The 25,534-nt window shown below is 39.4% G+C and overlaps 1 protein-coding gene across 5 annotated transcripts in view; it reads left to right on the forward strand.

Annotated features, from left to right (window-relative positions):
- Window positions 1-25,534, forward strand: part of PTPRC (protein tyrosine phosphatase receptor type C) — a gene marked incomplete at its 3' end in the record, with an annotated part of 312,862 nt that overhangs the window by 179,055 nt on the left and 108,273 nt on the right. For all 5 annotated transcript variants that reach the window (XM_053693805.1, XM_053693806.1, XM_053693807.1 and 2 more), the window contains 2 exon segments: window positions 276-503; window positions 13,458-13,568. In XM_053693805.1, the coding sequence (XP_053549780.1) occupies window positions 276-503; window positions 13,458-13,568 (339 nt within the window).

Below are 25,534 nucleotides of genomic sequence, written 5' to 3' on the forward strand. Positions count from 1 at the left end.
ATCCAATCTCATAGCATGATGCAAAACCACAGTGATTGCAATCTATATTTAAGTTTTAAAGCAGATGCTATAATTCCCCTTTAAACAAGGCCAGGGCTATGAACACAGCTGTATCCCTAATGCCATCTACCTGCAGATATAATATTCAGATAATTCTCTCATTCCTGTGCCAAGTAATAAACACAACCAGATCTTGTGCTTAAAGGGCTGAGGGTACAGAGTAAGTGACCCTTCCCCTTTATGACGTCTAACTTTCTCTTATGTTTCTTTTTCAGCTGGTTTAAGATTTGGGAATGAAAGCTACAAAACCAACAAGGCGAATTTCTCTTTAGACAATTATCCAAAAGATCTGAATATATCTGCTGTTCAGTGTTCCAGAAATGTAACCATTTCTGGTAGTAACTTTATTGTAGACCTCGAACCATGTGAGGAAATCCAAATATACTGCAATTTTACACAGTGTGAGCAGCAACCCGGCCCGATCAACCTGACTCAGCCACCTAGTAAGTGGGCTACTCTTTGTATAATACTCCATAGTTATTTCCACCATATACCATGATACACATACAATACAGGATCTTATCTCCTCTACACTGTACAATACAGGGTCTAATCTGCCTCACACTGTACAATACAGGGTCTGATCTCCCCACACTGTACAATACAGGGTCTGATCTCTTCAACACTGTACAATACAGGGTCTGACCTCTTTCACACTGTACAATACAGGGTCTGATCTATTCCACACTGTACAATACAGGGTCTAATCTCCCCACATTGTACAATACAGGGTCTGATCTCACCTGCAATGTAAAATACAGGGTCTGATCTCCCCACACTGTACAATACAGGGTCTGATCTCCTGTACACTGTACAATACATGGGTCTAATCTCATCTACACTGTACAATACAGGGTCTAATCTCATCTACACTGTGCAATACAGGGTCAAATCTCACCTACACTATACAGTACAGGGTCTAATTATCCCACACTCTACAGTACAGGGTCTGATCTTCCAACACTGTACAATAAAGGATCTGATCTCCCCACACTGTACAATGCAGGGTCTAATTATCCCACACTGTACAATACAGGGCGTGATCCTCCCACACTGTACAATACAGGGTCTAATTATCCCACACTGTACAATACAGGGTCTGATCCTCCCACACTGTACAATGCAGGGTCTGATCTCCCCACACTGTACAATACAGGGTCTGATCCTCCCACAATGTACAATACAGGGTCTGATCCTCCCACACTGTACAATACAGGGTCTGATCTCCGCACAATTTACAATACAGGGTCTAATTCTCCCACACTCTACAGTACAGTGTCTGATATTCCAACACTACAATACAGGGTCTGATCTGCTTCACACTGTACAATACAGGGTCTGATCTGCTTCACACTGTGTAATACAGGGTCTGATCTGCTTCACACTGTACAATACAGGGTCTGATCTGCTTCACACAGTGTAATACACAGTCTGATCTGTCTGACGCTGTACAGTACACATTCTGATCTGCCTCACACTGTACAATACAGGGTCTGATCTGCTGCACACTGTACAAAACACAGTCTGATCTGCTGCACTGCACACTATACAATACACAGTCTGATCTGCTGCACTGCACACTATACAATACACAGAGGCCAAATTATCAAGCCGTCAACTATGCTGCATTCGCCGACACCAATACGCTCGCCTAACATCCCGGCCGCTGACCTGAATACGATCTCCATATTTATCAAAAAAGCCGGCAAAAAGCTGCGCACCAAGTACGGGGCGATGAGCAGCGGACTGTTGTTAACTAACAGTCATCGATCTCGCTGCTATTCGGCTTTTTCCCAACTTTATATATATATTTTCACTAAACACCGCCACTATACTAAAATGTTTAACCCTATTCCGCCGCTCCCGGAGCACAACCGCAACTTTAATAAAGCTATTAACCCCTATCCTGCCGCTCCCGGACCCCTCTGCAACTAAATAAATGTATTAACCCCTATCCCGCTGCTCCCGGACCCCACCGCCACTAAATAAATGTATTAACCCCTAAACCCCTGGCCTCCCACATCACTACCACTTACTAAACCTATTAACCCCTAAACCGCCAGCCCCCCACATCACCTAAACCTAAACTAAATTAAGCTATTAACCCCTAAACCTAACAACCTGCTAACTTTACCTTAAATATTAACTTATCCCTATCTTATAATACATTTAAACTTACCTTTAGAATTAAAATAAACTAATTCTAAACTACTAATTAACCTACGCTAACTATTATACTAAAATTACATTAAACTATATTAAACTATTAATTAACCTACCCTAACTATTATACTACACTTAAATTAAACTATATTAAATTATTAATTAACCTACCCTAACTATTATACTAAAATTACATTAAACTACAAATTAAATTAACTATATTTTATATTTAAAACCCTAACCCTACTCAAATTATTTAAATCTACAATTAAAAATTACTAAGTTACAAAAATGAAAAACACTAAGTTACAAAAAATAAAAAACATTAACGGCTAGATTACGAGTTTTGCGGTATGAGTGCAAAAGCAGCGTTAAGGCTCTTTTTGACTACCCCTGGTATTACGAGTCTTGCAGGTTTAGCTGCACTGCACACTTTTTTGGCCGTACCGCAACGTAACTACCGCAGCTTTACAAAAGTCCTTTTTCAATGGGACTTCCATATAGCCGGTATTACGAGTTTGTCTGGGAGGCCAAAAAGTGAGCGGTACAGACAATACCTTCAAGATCCATAACATAAACTGAAAGTCAGTAGTTATGGGTTTTATGCTACAACGCCGTAACATAAAACTCACAAATAAAGTGCTAAAAAGTACACTAACACCCATAAACTACCTATTAACCCCTAAACTGAAGCCCTCCCGCATCGCAAACACTCAAATAAAATTATCAACCCCTAATCTGCCGCTTCGGACATCGCTGCCACTATAATTAACATATTAACCCCTAAACTGCTGCACTCCCGCATCGCAAACACTAGTTAAATATTATTAACCCCTAATCTGCTGTCTCTAACTTCGCCGCAACCTACATTACTGTTATTAACCCCTAATCTGCTGCCCACAAAATCGCTGCCACTATACTAAAGTTATTAACCCCTAAACCTAACTTTAAGGCCCCTATTTACCAAAGGTCTTGCGGACCTGATCTGACAGTGTGGATCAGGTCCGCAAGACCTCGCTAAATGCAGAGAGCAATACGCTCTCCGCATTTAACATTGCACCAGCAGCTCACAAGAGCTGCTGGTGCAACGCCGCCCCCTGCAGACTCGCAGCCAATAGGCCGCCAGCAGGGAGCTGTCAATCAACCCGATCGTACTCGATCGGGTTGATATCCGGCAATTCCTGTCCGCCTGCTCAGAGCAGGCGGACAGGGTTATGGAGCAGCGGTCTTTATACCGCTGCTTCATAACTTGTGTTTCTGGCGAGTCTGAAGACTCGCCAGAAACACGGGCACACAAGCTCATTACGGAGCTTGATAAATGAGCCCCTAAGTCTAAACCTAACCCTAACCCCCTAACTTTAATGTAATTCAAATAAATGTAAATAAAACCTACTATTAATAAATAAATAATTCCTATTTAAAACTAAATACTTAGCTGTAAAATAAACCCTAAGCTAGCTACAATATAACTAATAGTTACATTGTATCTAGCTCAGGGTTTATTCTTATTTTACAGGCAAGTTTGTATTTATTTTAACTAGGTAGAATAGTTATTAAATAGTTATTAACTATTTAATAACCACCTAGCTAAAATAAATACAAAAGTACCTGTAAAATAAAACCTAACCTGTCTTACACTAACACCTAACATTACACTACAATGAACTAAATTACAAAAAAAAAAAAAAACACTAAATTACACAAAATAAAAAAAGAAATTATCAAATATTTAAACTAAATACACCTAATCTAATAGCCCTATCAAAATAAAAAAGCCCCCCAAAAAATACAAAAAAAACCCTAGCCTAAACTAAAATGCCAATAGCCCTTAAAAGGGCCTTTTGCGGGGCATTGCCCCAAAAAAATCAGCTCTTTTACCTGTAAAAAAAAATACAAACACCCCCACAACAGTAAAACCCACCACCCACACAGCCAACTGCCCAAATAAAACCCTATCTAAAATACCTAAGGTCCCCATTGCCCTGAAAAGGGCATTTGGATGGACATTGCCCTTAAAAGGGCATTTAGCTCTTTTTCCGCCCAAACCCTAAGCTAAAAATAAAACCCACCCAATAAACCCTTAAAAAAAACCTAGCCTACAATAAACTACCAATGGCCCTTAAAAGGGCCTTTTGCGGGGCATTGCCCCAAAGAAATTAGCTCTTTTACCTGTAAAAAAAAAATACAAACACCCCCCAACAGTAAAACCCACCACCCACACAGCCAACACCCCCAAATAAAACCCTATCTAAATAAAGCTAAGCTCCCCATTGCTCTGAAAAGGGCATTTGTATGGGCATTGCCCTTAAAAGGGCATTTAGCTCTTTTACTGTCCAAAGTCCCTAACCTAAAATTAAAACCCACCCAAAAAACTCTTAAAAAAAACTAAAACTAACCACTGACGATCCACTTACAGTTTTCGAAGACCGGACATCCATCCTCATCCAAGTGGCAGAAGTCTTCATCCAAGCGGGCAGCAGTCTTCATCCAAGTCTTCATTCAGACGGCATCTTCTATCTTCATCCATCCGGCATGGAGCGGCTTCATCTTCAAGACATCCAGCGTGGAGCATCCTCTTCTTATGATGGTCAACGAAGAATGAAGTTTCCCTTTAAGGTACCTCATCCAAGATGGAGTCCCTTACATTCCGATTGGCTGATAGAATTCTATCAGCCAATAGGAATTAAAGGGGAAAAAATCCTATTGGCTATTCCAATCAGCCAATAGAATGCAAGCTCAATCCTATTGGCTGATTGGATCAGCCAATAGGATGAACGCTCAATCCTATTGGCTGATTGCAACAGCCAATAGGATTTTTTCCCCTTTAATTCCTATTGGTTGATAGAATTCTATCAGCCAATCGGAATGTAAGGGACGCCATCTTGGATGACGTACCTTAAAGGGAAACTTCATTCTTTGTTGACCATCGTAAGAAGAGGATGCTCCGCGCCGGATGTCTTGAAGATGGAGCCGCTCCGCGCCGGATGGATGAAGATAGAAGATGCCGTCTGGATGAAGACTTCGGCCCGCTTGGATGAAGACTTCTGCCGGCTTCGCTGAGGACTTCTGCCGCTTGGATGAGGATGGATGTCCGGTCTTCGAAAACTGTAAGTGGATCGTTGGTGGTTAGTGTTAGTTTTTTTTAAGTGTTTATTGGGTGGTTTTTAACTTTAGGTTAGGGACTTTGGGCAGTAAAAGAGCTAAATGCTAAATTACTTTAGGGTTTTATTGGGGGGGGTTGGTTGGGTGGTGGGTTTTACTGTTGGGGGTATTTGTATTTTTTATTTACAGGTAAAAGAGCTGATTTCTTTGGGTCAATGCCCCCCAAAAGGCCCTTTTAAGGGCCATTGGTAGTTTAGTGTAGGCTAGGGGTTTTTATATTTTGGGGGGGGGGGGATTTTTTATTTTGATAGGGCTCTTAGATTAGTTTATTTAAATTCTAAAGGTAAGTTTTAATATTTAATGTAAAGTTAGCGGGTTGTTAGGTTTAGGGGTTAATAGCTTAATTTAGTTTATGGCAGTGTGGCGGGCTGGCGGTTCAGGGGTTAATACTTTTATTTAGTTGCGGCAGGGTCCGGGAGTGGCTGGATAGGGGTTAATGCATTTATTTAGTTGCAGCGGGGTCCGGGAGCGGCGGGATAGGGGTTAATACATTTATTTAGTTGCGGTGGGCTCCGGGAGCAGCGGGATAGGGGTTAATATATTTTATGTAGGTAGCGGCGATGTCGGGGTGGCAGATTAGGGGTGTTGAGACTTGGGGGTTATGTTAGGTTGTTAGGTGTAAACTTTACTGATTTTCTACTATAGAAATCAATGGGATATCGGGCAGCATCGAACATAAGCTTTCGCTGCTTTCAGACACCCATTGATTCCAATGGAATCCGCGGCCTCCAGGGGGGCAGATTTAAAACCAGGTACGCTGTGCCGGAATAGTGACGAGCGTACCTGTTAGAAATTTGATAACTTGCAAAAGTTGTCAGATAGTGCCAAATTTGTATTCTGAACATCTGTAATGACATAAGCATCGATCTGTGTCGGATTGAGACCGGCGGATCGTATGTTACGTCACAAATTTCAACTTTTGCTGGTCTGTAGGCTTTGATAACTAGGTCGAATCAGGCTCGCCACAATTACGCTGCGGAATTCCAGCGTATTTGCGGTTGACGGCTTGATAAATATCCCTCACAGTCTGATCTGCTGCAATGCACACTATACAATACACAGTCTGATCTGCTGCAATGCACACTATACAATACACAGTCTGATCTGCTGCACTGCACACTATACAATACACAGTCTGATCTGAACACACATATCTAATACAGAGAAACACACCTAATACAGACACACACACATACCTAATACATACACCTAATACAAAACACACATACCTAATACAGACACACACATACCCAATACAGACACACACACATACCTAATATATACACCTAATACAAAACACACATACCTAATACAGACACACACACATGCCTAATACACACACACCTAATACACACACACACACACATACCTAATACACACACATATATCTAATACACCCAACTAATACAAACAGACACACCTAATAAACTAACACACATACCTAATACACTAACACACATACCTAATACAGAAACACACACACATACCTAATACAGACACACACACATGCCTAATACACACACACATACCTAATACACCCAACTAATACACACAGACACACCTAATACACTAACACACATACCTAATACACTAACACATATACCTAATACAGAAACGCACACATACCTAATACAGAAATGCACACATACCTAATAGACACACACCTAATACAGACACATACACACATACCTAATACACACACAAACACATATCTTATACACACACCTAATACAAAACACACATACCTAATACAGACACAAACACATACCTAATACATACACCTAATACAGACACACACACATACCCAATAAAGATACACACACATACCTAATACATACACTTAATACAAAACACATACCTAATACATACACCTGATACAAAACACATACCTAATACAGACACACACACATACACAATACAGACACACATATACCTAACACATACATATACCTAATACACACACACTTATCTAATACACACAACTAATACATACACACACATACCTAATACCCTGACACACATACCTAATACACACACATACCTAATACAGAAACAAACACATACCTAATAGACACACACCTAATACAGACACATACACACATACCTAATACACACACAAACACATATCTTATACACACACCTAATACAAAACACACATACCTAATACAGACACAAACACATGCCTAATACATACACCTAATACAGACACACACACATACCCAATACAGACACACACACATACCTAATACATACACCTAATACAGACACAAACACATGCCTAATACATACACCTAATACAGACACACACACATACCCAATACAGACACACACACATACCTAATACATACACCTAATACAGACACACACACATACCTAATACATACACCTAATACAGACACACACACATACCCAATACAGACACACACACATACCTAATACATACACCTAATACAGACACACACACATACTCAATACAGACACACACACAAATACCTAATACACACATAAACACATATCTTATACACACACCTAATACAAAACACACATACCTAATACAGACACAAACACATGCCTAATACACACACATATACCTAACACAAACATAAACCTAATACACATACACTTATCTAATACACACAACTAATACATACACACACACACACACACACATACCTAATACACACACCTAATACACTGACACACATACCTAATACACACACATACCTAATACAGAAACACACACATACCTAATAGAGACACACCTAATACAGACACACACATACCTAATGCACACACACACATACATACCTAATACACACACATACCTTATACACACACCTTATACAGACACACACACACACATACCTAATACATACACTCACACATACCTAATACACACACACACACACACACACACACACATACCTAATACACACACACACATACCTTATACACACACCTAATACAGACACACACACACATACCTAATATGCACACACACACATACCTAATACACACACACATACATACCTAATACACACACACACACACACACACACACACATACACACCTAATACACACACACACATACCTAATACACACACACACACATACATATATACCTAATACACACACACACACACACACACATACATACCTAATACACACACACACATACCTAATACACACACACACATACCTTATACACACACCTAATATAGAAACACACACATACCTAATACACTGACACACCGAATACCGACACACACATGCATAACTAATGCACACACACATACCTAATACAGACACATGCAGATATGCAAATACCTAATACAAACACATATACATAATAGACACAAACATGTACCTAATACACACATACCTAATACAGACAGACAGACAGGCAGACACACACACACACACACCTAATACAGACACACACACATATGCATACACTAGGAGCATGCACATACCCAACAAACACACATACAACTTATACACACTTACCTAATACAGACACAGACATATCTAATTTAGACACATATATGCACACACCTAATATAGACACACACATACAACGTATACACACTTACCTAATACAGACACAGACATATCTAATTTAGACACACATATGCACACACCTAATATAGACACACACATACAACTTATACACACTTACCTAATACAGACACAGACATACCTAATTTAGACACACATATGCACACACCTATTATAGACACACACATACAACTTATACACACTTACCTAATACAGAAACAGACATACCTAATTTAGATACACATATGCACACACATAATATAGACACACACATACAACTTATACACACTTACCTAATACAGACACAGACATATCTAATTTAGACACACATATGCACATACCTAATATAGACACACACATACAACGTATACACACTTACCTAATACAGACACAGACATATCTAATTTAGACACACATATGCACACACCTAATATAGACACACACATACAACGTATACACACTTACCTAATACAGACACAGACATATCTAATTTAGACACACATATGCACACACCTAATATAGACACACACATACAACGTATACACACTTACCTAATACAGACACAGACATATCTAATTTAGACACACATATGCACACACCTAATATAGACACACACATACAACTTATACACACTTACCTAATACAGACACAGACATACCTAATTTAGACACACATATGCACACACCTATTATAGACACACACATACAACTTATACACACTTACCTAATACAGAAACAGACATACCTAATTTAGATACACATATGCACACACATAATATAGACACACACATACAACTTATACACACTTACCTAATACAGACACAGACATATCTAATTTAGACACACATATGCACAAACCTGTTATAGACACACACATACAACTTATACACACTTACCTAATACAGACACAAACATATCTAATTTAGACACACATATGCACACACCTATTATAGACACACACACATACAACTTATACACACTTACCTAATACAGACACAGACATATCTAATTTAGACACACATATGCACACACCAATTATAGACACACACACATACAATTTATACACACTTACCTAATACAGACACAGACATACCTAATTCAGACACACATATGCACATACCTAATACAAACACACACATACCTAATTCAGACACACACATACATAATTCAGACACACACATACCTAATTCAAATATACACACACATATACATATCTAACAAAGACACATACACATACACCTAATACAGACACACACATACAATACAGACACACACATATCTAATTCAGACACACACACATATACACACATACACCTAATACAGATACACACATACCTAATTCAGACACACACATATCTAATACAGACACATACACACACATAACTTATATACACACATACCTAATACAGACACACACCTAATACACTGACACACATACCTAATATGCACACATACCTAATACAGAAACACACACATGCCTAATAGACACACACCTAATATAGACACACACACACACACACACCTAATATACACACACACACATACCATACAGGCATACATTAGACACACACATGAACCTAATATACACATAACTAATACACGCACACATACCTAATACAGACAGACACACACACACATATGCACATAACTAATTCACACATATATACCTAGACGCATACACTAGGACCATGCACATACCCAACACACACACAAATACAATTTATACACACATACCTAATACAGACACAGACATATCTAATTTATACACACATATGCACATACCTAATTTAGACACACACACATACAAAAAACAGACACACACACATATGCACATATATATGCACATACCTAATACAAACACACACATACTGTACCGAATACAGACGCACACATACCTAAATCAGACACACACATACATAATTCAGAAACACACATACCTAATTCAGAAACACACACACATATGCATATATAATAAAGACACACACATACCTAATTCAGACGCACACATATATATATATTCTATAATATAAAAGGCCAAGTGTGTTTGTCTGAAGCTGTCATGCGCAATAGAGACAGCGCGAGGACAAACACACCTGGCCTTTGAGTCCCTAGCTAAGCTGATCTGCGGCAGAAGTGGGCGTGGCCGGCTTGAAGGGGACGTGGCCGGACGTGAAATGCTGTAAAGGGGGCGTGGCTGGGCGTGAAGGGGCGTGGCCGCGAGATAGAGAGGGGAGAGAGATAGAGGGGGGGGAGAGAGAGAGAGAGGGGGGGGAGAGAGAGAAAGGGGGAGAGAGAGAGGGGGGGAGAGAGAGGGGTGGGGGAGAGAGAGGGGGGAGAGAGGGGTGGGGGAGAAAGAGAGGGGGGAGAGAGGGGTGGGGGAGAGAGCGAGAGGGGGAGAGCGGGGTGGGGGAGAGAGAGAGGGGTGGGGAGAGGGGTGGGGGAGAGAGAGGAGGGGAAGAGAGAGCGAGCAAAAGAGAGGGGGGGGAGAGCATGCAAAAGAGAGGGGGAGAGAGAGAGTGCAAAAGAGGGGGTAGACAGAGAGCGCAAAAGAGGGGGTAGAGAGATAGCGCAAAAGAGGGGGTAGAGAGAGAGCGCAAAAGAGGGGGTAGAGAGAGAGCGCAAAAGAGGGGGTAGAGAGAGAGCGCAAAAGAGAGGGGGAGAGAGAGAGCGCAAAAGAGGGGGTAGAGAGAGAGTGCAAAAGAGAGGGGGAGAGAGAGAGCGCAAAAGGGGGGGGGAGAGAGAGAGAGCAAAAGAGGGGGGAGAGAGAGAGAGCAAAAAAGGGGGAGAGAGAGAGAGCAAAAGAGGGGGAGAGAGAGAGAGCACAAAAGAGAGGGAGAGAGAGCGCAAAAGAGAGGGGGAGAGAGCACAAAAGAGAGGGGGGAGATAGAGCGCAAAAGAGAGGGGGAGAGAGCGCAAAAGAGAGGGGGGAGAGAGAGCGCAAAAGAGGGGGGGGAGAGAGCGCAAAAGAGAGGGGGAGAGAGCACAAAAGAGAGGGGGGAGAGAGAGCGCAAAAGAGAGGGGGAGAGAGAGAGAGAGCCAAAGAGGGGGGAGAGAGAGAGCAAAAGAGGGGGAGAGAGCACAAAAGAGAGGGAGAGAGAGCCCAAAAGAGAGGGGGAGAGAGAGAGCAAAAAGAGAGGGGGAGGGAGAGAGCAAGGGGTGGGACCGCTGTACTGCAAAAAAAATGGCCCGTGTGAACGGGCTTTAGTACTAGTATATATATATATATATATATATATATATATACACACACACACACACACACACATATCTAATACAGACACATACACACACATAATTTATACACACACATACCTAATACAGACACACACATATGCACATACCTAATATAGACACACACACACACACGCATACATACACAAAATAGACACACGCATACATATGCACATATGTAATACAGATACATACACACATACCTTATATAGACACACACATATACAAAATACAGACACACACACACACATACATACCTAATATAAAGACACACAAACATACAAAATACAGACACACACATACCTAATATAAAGACACACACACATACCTAATATAGATACATTCACACACACACTAAATACAGACACACACACATACCTAATATAAAGACACACACACATACCTAATATAGATACATTCACACACACACTAAATACAGACACACACACATACCTAATATAAAGACACACACACACATACCTAATATAGATACATTCACACACACACACACACACTAAATACAGACACACACACATACCTAATATAAAGACACACACACATACCTAATATAGATACATTCACGCACACACACACACACACACACACACACACACTAAATACAGACACACACACATACCTAATATAAAGACACACACATACCTAATATAAAGACACACACACATACCTAATATAAAGACACACACATACCTAATATAGATACATTCACACAAACACTAAATACAGACACACACACATACCTAATATAAAGACACACACACATACCTAATATAAAGACACACACACACATACCTAATATAGATACATTCACACACACACATACTAAATACAGACACATACACACATACCTAATATAAAGACACACACACACATACCTAATATAAAGACACACACACATACCTAATATAGATACATTCACACACACACACACACACTAAATACAGACACACACACATACCTAATATAAAGACACACACACACATACCTAATATAGATACATTCACACACACACACTAAATACAGACACACACACATACCTAATATAAAGACACACACACATACCTAATATAAAGACACACACATACCTAATATAGATACATTCACACACACACACTAAATACAGACACATACACACATATCTAATACACAGACGTATTACATACATGCATACACTAGGCACATGCACATAGCTAATATCCTAAGTTAAAGCTAAGTGCTGATGACAAGAATGTGCACTAATTACATTCTGTACTTTCTTTAAACAGCTCAAGAAATGTTCCATTTAAAAGTCATGGCAACAAATACATCCCTTACTTTTGATTGGGTGAATACGAACAATACACCTTGCCGGGTTGATACATCTGTTCACTGCAGCAGTAAGTAAAATATGTGTGTATCGTACCATGTGACTCCTATCCAGTGAGATCAGCCATACTGAAATACATCTTGTCACTGACAATGAACAGCTAAGAACACCTTGTTCCCTGTGTCTTGAGATTATAGGGTATTGATAGTGCAGCCGTTGCCTAGAGAAATAAAGCTAATCTTCACTGATGAAGCACAAAGGACAAAGATTTATCATTGCTATTCTCCTATATTTGTGCCTAAAAATGTGTCCCTATTTATTATTCAGAAATGCACCTAAAAAAGGGCTCAACAGGGTGCAAAAATAATATGTAATGAAGCACAATAATAATCTATATTAGAGTGCAAAAAAACATATATCGGAGAGCAAAAGAAATGTATAAAAGGGGCGCAAAAATAATATAAAATAAAAGTTTACAAAAGTCAGTTGAAACCAGGGCCGTCTTTAACTCAGGGCAAAAGAGCCAGCTGTCCAGGGCCCAGTCTCTGTTGAGGGCCCAAGAGTCCTAAAAGAAAATAAATATATATATATTTTGGGGTTCATGCCAGACTGCTGATGTAATGTGACATGGGGGGCACACAAAGTCAGTCCTAAAACTGTCACAGTCAAAAGTTCTCTGCTTTTATTTTGTATTTATTTGTGAGAAACAGTGCCAGACTGTGCCGGTGTCATGTGACATGCCAAGCTAGTGCCATGTGCTGTTTTAGATGTGCACTGTGCAGCACTGAATGCTAAGCCCTAACTCAGCATCCAGCCAATCCCACTGCATCAGAAAAGGTCCTGCTGTGGTTACCACTGTTACCAGGTAACTGCTCTGGTGGTGGGGATTGTTTCTAGGTAGGGCTGACTGTAGGCGCATGCAGCAGAAAGCTGGAGCGGCAGGCACGTGAGGATTTGAGCATCTGTTCTGCTCTCTTCAGTCTTGAGGCTGTGTGACTCGTCTCACACTGCATCCATGCAGCTTTGGACAGACAGCATCCAGTCTGCTGGTCCCCTTAGCCCTGCTCTTTCTGCTGTGGCCCCAAGATCAACTAACTGAAGTTTGTTAGGGGAACAGTGCTTTGTAGAAAGGTGTCAGTGGGAAGAATAAGTGAGTGCGCACACGTCCCTCCCCCATGCAGCATTGTCTAGTGCAGGGTGAAAGGGAGCTTGTTCCTAGCAAAGAAGTGACATGTGCTGCTGTGGCTGATGTATAGTGTCATGCTGATACTTCACACATTAAGTTAAGGTTTATTTTTATAGTTTTTTTTTCTCTCTGTCTCAGATTTTACAGCTTCCAATAGTAGTTCTGCTGTTCCAGTCAGTAAACTTATATTTGTCTGCACCTCCATACTTCCTCCTCAGTCTTTACCTTGCTTTGCTCCTGTTGGCTTCCCTAAATCTCTTTAACCAGCTAACCTCACACCAGAATCACATTCAAAAGCATATTAAATTAATCCACAGTGTTTATATATTTATTTACTTATTAGTACTGCTTAGGTCCAGTTTCACATATTGCAATTTATTTCATTTTTTTAAATGATTAGCCCAGCAGTGGATGATCTACTGCTGGGCTATTAATTTAAAAAAAATTATAACATAAATTGATTTAGTTGTTTTTTGGAATGTTGGGGTGGAGAGCGAAATTGCATGGGGGGGCAAGAAAATGTTTGCCCAGGGTCCAGTCAGTATTAAAGACGGCCCTGAGTGAAACTTGCAAAACATAAAAAACAAATTAACATTACAGTGAAGTGAACATGTATTCAGGCTTGATACAGCCAGGGTTGTCACACCTCTTCCTCCCAATTATAAAGGGCAGACTGGAGTGGGCTTCCCCAAGTCTGACTTGCAAAAGCACAAGAGAAAACATCACTTTATTAAACATCATCCTGTCGGGAGATTCCTGTCAGGAAATTCTATATTGAATATCAAAGCAGTACGGTTGCAGCGACAGACCTCAGTGCAATAACCAACCATTATACCCAGACACCCTGTCTAACCATTTTAGAGAATTATGATCAGTCACCACAGTGAACTCCCTACCATACAAGTAAGGCTTGAACCAAAACCAGCTACTCTTTTTCAATCTCGGCATACCCCACCTCTCTATCCAATAACTTTCTACTAAGAAAGGCTATGGTCTGGCAGATCACTTGAGTCCATGAGTTCTGGGCTACTCTGTGGTATGTTGATCAGGTGTCTGCACTAAGTTTGGGATCAATATGGCTTACGGTGGACAGCATGATGGTGGCTTCAGAAGATGGTAGCTCATCTGGTGCGGTTGATGACGTGTTTTCTACATTTTATACCCAGGTTAAACTGATTGAGAAATGAGAATCTGTCCTAACCCTCAAAGCAGCAGATAGAAAGGATAACCCTGCTTCGGTCATCCTATTTCAACCCAGTCCATATGAGGTCCTGTAGTTAGATCAAGAAGCTACAGATGAAGAAATCAAGAAGAGATTTTAATAGCAATCTATATTCCTTTATCTAGACAAAAATCAAGATGATGCAGACAGAGCCCAGAAAGCTTTTGAAGCTGTTGACAAAGCATTCAAATGTTTGTTGGACCCAAAAGAGTGCTTGATATTATCCAAGGTGGTATTGAATATATTGAACACATCGTAAAAGAGAAAAAAAGCAGCTAAAAAAAGGTTTGTCACACTCACATGTCTAATTATGGGCTAGATTACAAGTGGCGCGCTAACGTAAGCGCACGTGCGATATAGGGGCCTATTTATCAAAGCGTCAACTGAAAATATGCTGGAATTCCACGTCGTAATTGTCACAAGATTGATCCGCCATAGTTATCAAGGCGTCAAGATCGGCAAATGTTGAAATTTGTGACGTAATATACTGTGACAGACCCCTCTGTCAACCACCCTACGGATTATGGATTCGGGCATTATGTTAAGTCACCTTGTGCCCATTATAGGTACAGGGTGTGAATCCAACAGTACTGGAGGGGTTAACTCTCCTCTTGTTCAGTTTTGAGAAACTGAATTTTCTGAGACAGGTTTCCTGGCATCAGCTATTGTTTACTGTAATTAGGTTTAGGTGATAAGTGTTCACCTTGTTTAATCACCTCCAGAGTCCAGACTGCTTGGTGCCAGGAAGGAATCCATTGTTTTCTTGTGTTTGATTGTTTATTTGGTTATGTAGTGTAATTCAATTGTATCCTGTAAAAGGGCGTCTTCCCTCTATCTAATGTATTATACTCGTCCAATCTCCCATCTGGTCCCCTAGGGGAGTGTCCACCAGGTGGGAGACCTGCATAAATACCCGGCATATAGCCCTCAATAAAGTAGATTTTCTGTTTTACCCTCAAGACGGAGCTTGGTCTCGTGTTTGGGGGGAATTAACTGGGTTCGTGTGTTGCTGATACCGTATTCAGGGCATCTTTCATCTGGTATTAACCCTCGATATCAGGGTTATACTATAACATATATGATCCCGCGATCTCAATCCGATGCACATCGATGCGAGTTGAAAAATAGTGGAATTTGAGCGGAATCATGTTCATTCGCCCTCCTATTCGACACTATATGAAGCTCTCATTAAGTTATCAAAATTTCTACAGTTACGCTTTCGTCTTTTCCGACTCAGCGTACCTGGTTTTTAATCCACCACCCTTCAGGTCGCGGATGCCATAGAACTCAATAGGAGTCTGAAAACACAGAAAGCTTATGTTCGATGCTGCAAGAGAATGAAGTATATTACATAATAACAGTAAATTAGAAACGTTATTAAAATTGTATACCCTTTCTAAATCAAACAATAATATTGCTACACATTTGGTGCACTAGTAGATATAGGGATAAAAATGAAAAATACACTACTACTTGTGGATTATGCTACAACTTTGTCTCTCATTACAAATCAAGGGGACAATATTATTTCTACATATTTGGTGCAAAGTTTTGCCCCAAACCTGTCGCACTAATAGATATAGAGACAAAAATGAAATAAATACACAACATAATATAGCTAACTTCCTTTTTATTTGTTTGGAAAAATCAATGTGCACCATGTTTAAGCCATGTAATACATTCTCCACTTCGCGCCATATTTGACGCAACACTTTTCGCACCAATTATGACGCAAACTCCTAAATTACCCACACACTAGTGAATTTTTTCCACCACTTTTGATTGGAATATGCATAATCACATGATTTATGACATCCGCCAATCTGATTCAAATACACATGATAAACTAACACTAACAAATCAAATTGCTCGATATTTGTGTCATTGATCACTCATCAGAACTTGTAAGTGCCATTTGTTACATTTGTGTATTATACTTTGAAAGTATGTATATGTGAAATTAGTATTAAAGATAAACATTGATGCTGACATTAGGACACACAGTGTAATATTTTAGACAAGGATTTTAAAATTTGAATTGATGTTTGATTCAATATAATCTTAAGCTGATAGCACAAAGGGATAGCCCACCTAACTTTAAACTGTCATGAATCAGATAGAGCAGAAATTAAAATCACCTCTTTACTGGCATGCTATTTTCAGTGTATTTCTTCCTTCTCTTGAATTTCTTTTGCAGTAAGAAATGTCATCTTATATGCCAGCCTATTTTATAAAACCTGTGAAGGGGTGGTTTTTTAAAAATAGATTGCAATCAGGAGGGGTTAGACAGGTGCAGAGAGAAATCTGGCCCAGCTCTTAAAGGGACAGGAAACCCCAAAATATTCTTTCATGATTTGGATAGAACATACAATTTTAAACAACTTTCCAATTTACTTCTATTCTCAAATTTGCTTCATTTGCTTGTTATCCTTTCCTGAAGGAACAACATTGCACTACTGGCGGCTAGTACTTTTCATTGACTGTGACCAAAGCTGTGACCTGCTTCTGTTTGTGGTACCCTTATTGACCTCTTAGATCCCACTTATTTATACCTGCCCAGGATATACCTCTTTATTAGGGGTTCTGTGTGCAGCAGGGTGTAGAGGTTCTTTATAGGTATCTACAATTATTTTATAAAATTCTAGCTGTTTTTTGTTTTGTTGCAATTAAGTGTACCCCTGAACGGTCAGGTTTTGAATACTAACTCTAGGATGTATATAGGTAATTAATGTATCCTTATTAAAAAAAAATTTATAACGAATGTGATACAGTGTGTTGTATCTTTCCTTCTGGGGATTGGTGTTCACACAACTGGGAGAATTTCCCGTTCACAATTGAATAAAAGTTCACTGCTTGAATACATATTTTGGTCTAATGAGCTTTATTTTTTTAAAAGAGTGCTGAAATCCCTGTCTTTTGACTATTAGGATTACATTCCTAGTTATTTCTCTCTTTGCTAACCATATATATATATATATATATATATATATATATATATATATATATATGTGTGTATATACATACCAAAATATGTATGTCCAGTATTAAAAAGAATTCTAATAATTCACTCTCCACTTTGCACCAAATATGTCGCTACTTACTAGATTCCCAATTAGTGTTGCTCAGAAAAAGAATACATTTACACTATATACAATACAGTGCTAAAGAGAAATGTGCTTGTTCATGGACAGTAATGAAATGGTATAAATAAAGTTGGGAAAAACCCGAATAGCCGCAACATTGATGACTGTTAGTTAACACCAGTCCGATGCTCTTCACACCGTACTTGATGCGCATGTTTTTGACGGCTTTTTTGATAAATAAGGAGATCGTATTCAGATCCGCGGCCACAATGTTTGGCGATATTTGGCGAGCGTATTGACGCCCGCGAATGCAACATAGTTGATGCTTTGATAAATATCCCCCATAGAAATATCATGCCTGTGATAACTTGCGCTCACAGTACAAGCTGAAAGTAAATGCGAACGTGCGACTGCAATCACATTTTATGCTCGTCAGGTTAGCTCAACCAATGACCTTGTATAAAGGATGAGGAGTTGCACCAAAAACAACATAAATACATTAAAATAAACAGTTACACTCATATAAACACTGTTAAATAAAAAAAATCACATAAATAAGGGTTTGAAAACACTTGATAGCCCAGCACCACTGTCAGATGCAAGCCAAACAAAGGGTGCTGTAATCCCTTGATACTCATACATCCACAGGAGGCAGCACCTTGAAGCAAATAAAAGTCTTTATTTCCACATATTTGGGTTAAGACAGAGTGACGTTTCGGGTACACAACCCTTAATCATACATAGCTCAAATAACATACTATGTCCTTATATAGGCCCACCTACACTCAGGTGTTCAATCAACACCTGATTACAACTTCACCTAGGGGCCAATCTTATATTACAACATGTATCAATCCTATTAATTCTGTTTGAGTTGTATATAGTGCAGGTTAGGAATTAAAAACAAATACAAAAAAGTATATATAGCAAGTGTCAACACAGATATATAGATATAAACCACCAGTAATATATAGAATTTTCATCATACAGAGTTTCAAATAAAAAATTTCAACAATTCCAATACAGTATAATAACAGGGAAATGGCTACAAAAATAACGTATAATCCAATTCTCTATTTAAACCCAGGGGCTGCATTGCATTGAGTTTATATATCCAAAATGCCTCTTTCCTTTTGAGACTCAATTCCCTATCACCTCCCCGCCTGGGATATGGTACTGCATCAATTATCTGAAAATGAACCTTACTAATATTATGGCCACACTGGAGAAAATGACTGGATACTGGAGCTTCTAGATTTTTACACCTAATGTTGCTTTTGTGTTGTATAATCCTATCGCGGACTCTGCGAGTCGTCTCTCCAATATAAATTTTTCCACAGGGACACTTTATAAGATAAATTGCATATTTGGTATTGCATGTAAAAAAAAAAACTTATTTGAAATTTCTTACCAGTAAGTGGGTGGACAAGATTAGGACCTTTTATCATCGAGTTACAGTTACCACATCCCAGACATGGGTAACAACCCTGATTCTTTCCAGATATGTAACTCTGTTGTGACTTTTTTGCACTGCCAAGATCCGTATGTACCAACTCATCCCTAAGATTTTTTCTCCTTCTAAAAGCAGGCATAGGGGGTAATTCAAACTCAGCCACTCCTGGGTGACAACCCTGTAAGATGGACCAATGTTTTTTTATTATATTCATAATCTCACCACTATAATTGTTATGGTACATGACTGCTATCATGCGTCTATTCTCCTTCTTTCGAGTGGAATCTACTGGGGACTGAACTTTAACCAATTCATCTTGAATCAGTCCTACTGGATAGCCTCTATCCTCAAATTTCTTGGCCATTCCACTAAGTCTATCATGTAATCTATCTTTATCCGATACAATACGTTGTACCCTAAGAAACTGGCTTCTGGGTAGAGACCTCACAGTATTTCTAGGATGAAAACTCTGGTAATGTAAAAACCTGTTTTTGTCGGTAGGTTTAACATACAAATCCGTACAGATTTTACCATCCCTGAAATACACAGTGGTATCAAAAAAGTTAACCTCAATTTCACTGGCTGTGAGGCAAAACTTAATTGAACTAGTACTCTCATTCAATTCCATTATGAATTTTTCCAGGGTTCCAATGTCGCCGTACCTCACACCGAATATATATCGTCTATGTACCGCCACCAGGGCGCTGCATGTTGGAGAAACAGAGTGTTCTCATATACAAATGTTTCTTCATAGACATTCATGAATATATTTGCGTATGTGGGGGCGACATTGGAACCCATGGCCGTTCCCTGTAACTGAAGGAAGAATGAATCTTGAAACAAAAAATAATTTTGATACAGAACAATCCTTAATAAATCTTCAAAGAATATTTTTTGTGCCTTAGAGTATTTATTACTGGTCCAGAGAACCTTCATGACTGCTGCAATCCCACTTTCATGTTTTATAGCAGTATATAAACTGCTCACGTCTAAAGTGAAAAGTATATATTTGTTATTCATTAGATCCAAACTATGAACTTTATCCAAAAAGTCCCCAGTATCTTTGATATAAGAATTACCCAGGTGCACAAGCAGTTGAAACACTTTATCTAAAAAGATAGCTATATTTGAGAACACTGAATCTATACCGGCCACAGTTGGCCTACCCGGTGGGTTTTCAAGCCGCTTGTGCACCTTTGGTAAGGTGTAGAAAACTGGAATACGTGGGTGATCTACGATCAAAAAATCTGAAACATCCTTAGATATTAAACCCATTTGTAAAGCTCTTTTCACAACAAAAGAAATATCTTTCTGTATTAATAGTGTGGGGTCATATGATAATTCCTTGTATACCTCACTTTGAGACAATTGACTATTAATCTCGGCAACATACATACTCGTATTCATGATTGTTATAGCTCCGCCCTTATCGGCAGTCTTAATAGTTAACTCTCTATTGTTTTTCAGGGAATCTATTGCCTCTATCTCTTTCTTAGAAATGTTACTGATATGGTGTTCTCCTTTAATTTTTTTATACACCATATCAGTAACATTTCTAAGAAAGAGATAGAGGCAATAGATTCCCTGAAAAACAATAGAGAGTTAACTATTAAGACTGCCGATAAGGGCAGAGCTATAACAATCATGAATACGAGTATGTATGTTGCCGAGATTAATAGTCAATTGTCTCAAAGTGAGGTATACAAGGAATTATCATATGACCCCACACTATTAATACAGAAAGAAATTTCTTTTGTTGTGAAAAGAGCTTTACAAATGGGTTTAATATCTAGGATGTGTCAGATTTTTTTTTTTTTAAAGTATTTTTTTATTGAGGTAATAAGTAAATACAATAAAACAGAAGATACGTCCACATGAAATCAAACATAAATAGTGTAACTTCACAACTCCCCGATAGGGAATAGTTTTGATCCAGAACTTTAAAGTAGCAATATTGCAATGATAATTGTCATCACTTCTATATAAGTATACATAAAGGTCTTAGCCAGATGTAGTAACAAGGTCAATATTAGAGATGTAATGTCTAGAGATGGTTAAAGAAGTATGTCTTCGAGTATGGATCTAGAGAAGTAAGCTGTATAGGATGGGTTCGTGTGTGAGGGAGAGGAGTGACTAGGACTTACAAGTATGAAACCTCTTTTAAGACCTTCGAATTAAAAGGCATTGAAGATGGCCCCTCTATTACTGTGGTGATCAAGTAATAATGTATGTATTCTAAGGAATTGAAGTAACATGGGGGTTAGTATGGTGGTTTTAATTAGGGGAAGGGATACTCAGCGGGCCAAAGCCGCTCTAGAAGGGGAAAAAAGTGGGGGGCGGAGACTATAAAGATGTGGATCTGGGATGGCTGCGGGAGTTCTGAATGTATCTGCGAATAAAGCCTTTGGAGTGGTTCACTAGAGAAATTACCCATAGAAAAGTATATCAATATATACTGAGGGTAGTCTGGTACAAATGCTTAGTCAGGTGTGGGGCCAGTAATGTGTGTGAAAATAGGAGAGTGTGGGGGATATGTAGGGGAGTTGTTAGCCAGAGGACAGTCCCCTTGGGATATTATTTCAGTTAGCATTGAGCTATAGTAGTGGGAGTCTTAGAAATGTAGATGGAGTTATAGCTGACTCCAATTTTCTGTAAATATTCTGATACTAGGAGCTAAGAGGGCAATGGAGCTAGTGATGTTGTATAAGACATAATGTATTATAGCAATTATGATATATATAGCGAGGGCATAATATAGTATCCTAAAGGTAGCATTACATAGATCAGCCCAAAATATAAACAGCAAATATATAGTTATCCACATAGCAATTGAGGAGTGCGATACTTTGCCCAAAATAGGTATAGCAATAACATGTAACCATATTTGCATATGAAGGTATGTGAGATGCAAAAAATATTATAGAAAGCCCCAAACCCACATGTTTAGTATGGTAAAGCATGTCAGCTTTAAACCAGAGACATGGTGAGATACCAGAGAGGAAAAAGGTAACAAATGAGTAGGGGTACCTTTTGCCCAAGTTATGTGTGAGGAGGATTATTAAAATATATGGAGTATAGAGTACTTCGGCATGAACCCCTCTCCTGGGGAAATGCCAGCTATAGGCGATGTGGGGAAAAGGGATAGGGATATGACCCGCAGGCAATAAGTACCGGCAGGAAAGGGAGGAGAGGGGCCCAACTAAAGTAGGTGAATTGTCCCATTGATAACATCCACCTAGGGAGCATAGTTATCTGGAAATATAAATGTCATAGTGTAGTGTGAAATATCTAGGAAGACAGGCACCCTATAGGATACAAATGTCATCAGAACTCAATAACCAAACATGATATGTTAAAGAAATCAGTAAAGTATTTTGATGAGCTGTAAACGCCAGTACAAGCTGATTACACTAAAAGGTATAACTGTAAAAGTCTCCGACATGTCTATTAAATCATGCAAAACTTGCAGACTGGAGACAGGAATCTGATTGAGATCGTAGCCTTATCATTTTACTCTGTTATCAAACTTATGGTAACATAAAAGGCTGCGCAAAGGTTGCTGAATATGCAGTTATGGCTGTCAATGCAGAATGTGAATAGGGTTATAGCTGCTACTTATAGGTATCTTAAAAATATATATTTCTAGCTATTTACAACTCTAATAATGTCCCTTTATGTAAGTGCTTGGGTCAACTACTACATTTGATGGTGAATTAGATACTTGTACCAGTGGAACATCAGCCCTATCATCTTAGTGAGTATCCAATGTGTTCTATCTGCCCGTATTGCTAAGGAAGAAATGGGGCATAGTGGTAATATATACAATTTGAAATACCAGTATAGCTTGTAAACACGGATCAGTACCTATTATGACAGCTATATATTTTGTATCATAGATTTTTATCCAGAACATTTTTCAGTCCCATATAGTGATTTAACAGGTGAGCAGAAGCTAAACAATTGAGAAAAAGAAAAGGAAACCATAAACTTCAGAATCTTTTTTAGAACTCAAACCTGAACCAAATAAACAGGAGCTACTATGCAGGTTTAATGGTTTGCAGTAGTAGCTGAACATCGTCATGTGGCTGTGAGTCTCGGATTAAAGTTCCAAATGTGGGGGCAATGCAGGAATGGCAACAGTAGTCAAATCGTTCCTCGGTACATTCACTAGTAGAGAGTAAATGTGGGAATTGGTGAGGAAACGGGACTTACATGCACCTCGGGCTCCGGTAGTATCCGCTCTGATATACCTCTGGGATGAGCACAGTGAACTGCTGAACCGGGTTTAGCGAGAGACATATGAAACATAGGCAGAAGTACTCCTCCTTCTGAGATAACATTCTCCTTTAGACAAAGCACTCCCCCGGTTTTAGGATTAGGTTGTATAGCCCCTTTTGAGCCTTCACCGCAATCAGTAGCGGTCTCTCGAAGTAGGGCTGAGTGATCATGGCATACAACAATGGCTGTAGATGTTGTGGATTCCTGTATGTTGGGGATGCTAGATGTCGATGCTTCGTCAGTTACCGACTTTGCTGTTGTAGTCAGTACTCTGTGAAGATCCGATGGTTGTCCTGACTCACCACACTGGAGGCTTAACATAGATCTGTCGGGGGAGATCTCTTGGTGTTCCCAAGTCCCACGTGTTGATATGATGCAGTTGATATCAACCTGTGTTGGGTCAATGCGCCTGGGATCGTGTGCTGGCAGCGGTACTAGGGAGAGTAATAGTAATGTTAAGTCCTCTTTCAAGCTCTGAAAGTGTCTCTCCAATAGGTGTTGTGTACGCTGTTCCCAAGCTGTTATAGCCTCCATACTGGTAGTGCTGTTTTAGGGATAAATGCTTTCCTGCAGCTCCACGTGGTTCCACTAAGGATGTTATAGCAAAGAGATGTTCCCAAAATGCGCTGTTTGTGGTGTCTTTTAGTAGAGGGCAGATATCTGTTTCCTTATTTTCTATCGTAGCCAAAGTTTGAGGACTTTATATATAACTTAATCCATATATTTGTGTCTGAAGGTCCGGAGCTTCTTAAAAACACTTCTGGCTGCTTTAGGCGTTGGCTCCGCCCCCCCGTCTCAGATTTTTTGATCATAG

This window comes from Bombina bombina, chromosome 10 (assembly GCF_027579735.1).
Source record: "Bombina bombina isolate aBomBom1 chromosome 10, aBomBom1.pri, whole genome shotgun sequence".
Lineage (NCBI taxonomy): Eukaryota > Metazoa > Chordata > Amphibia > Anura > Bombinatoridae > Bombina > Bombina bombina.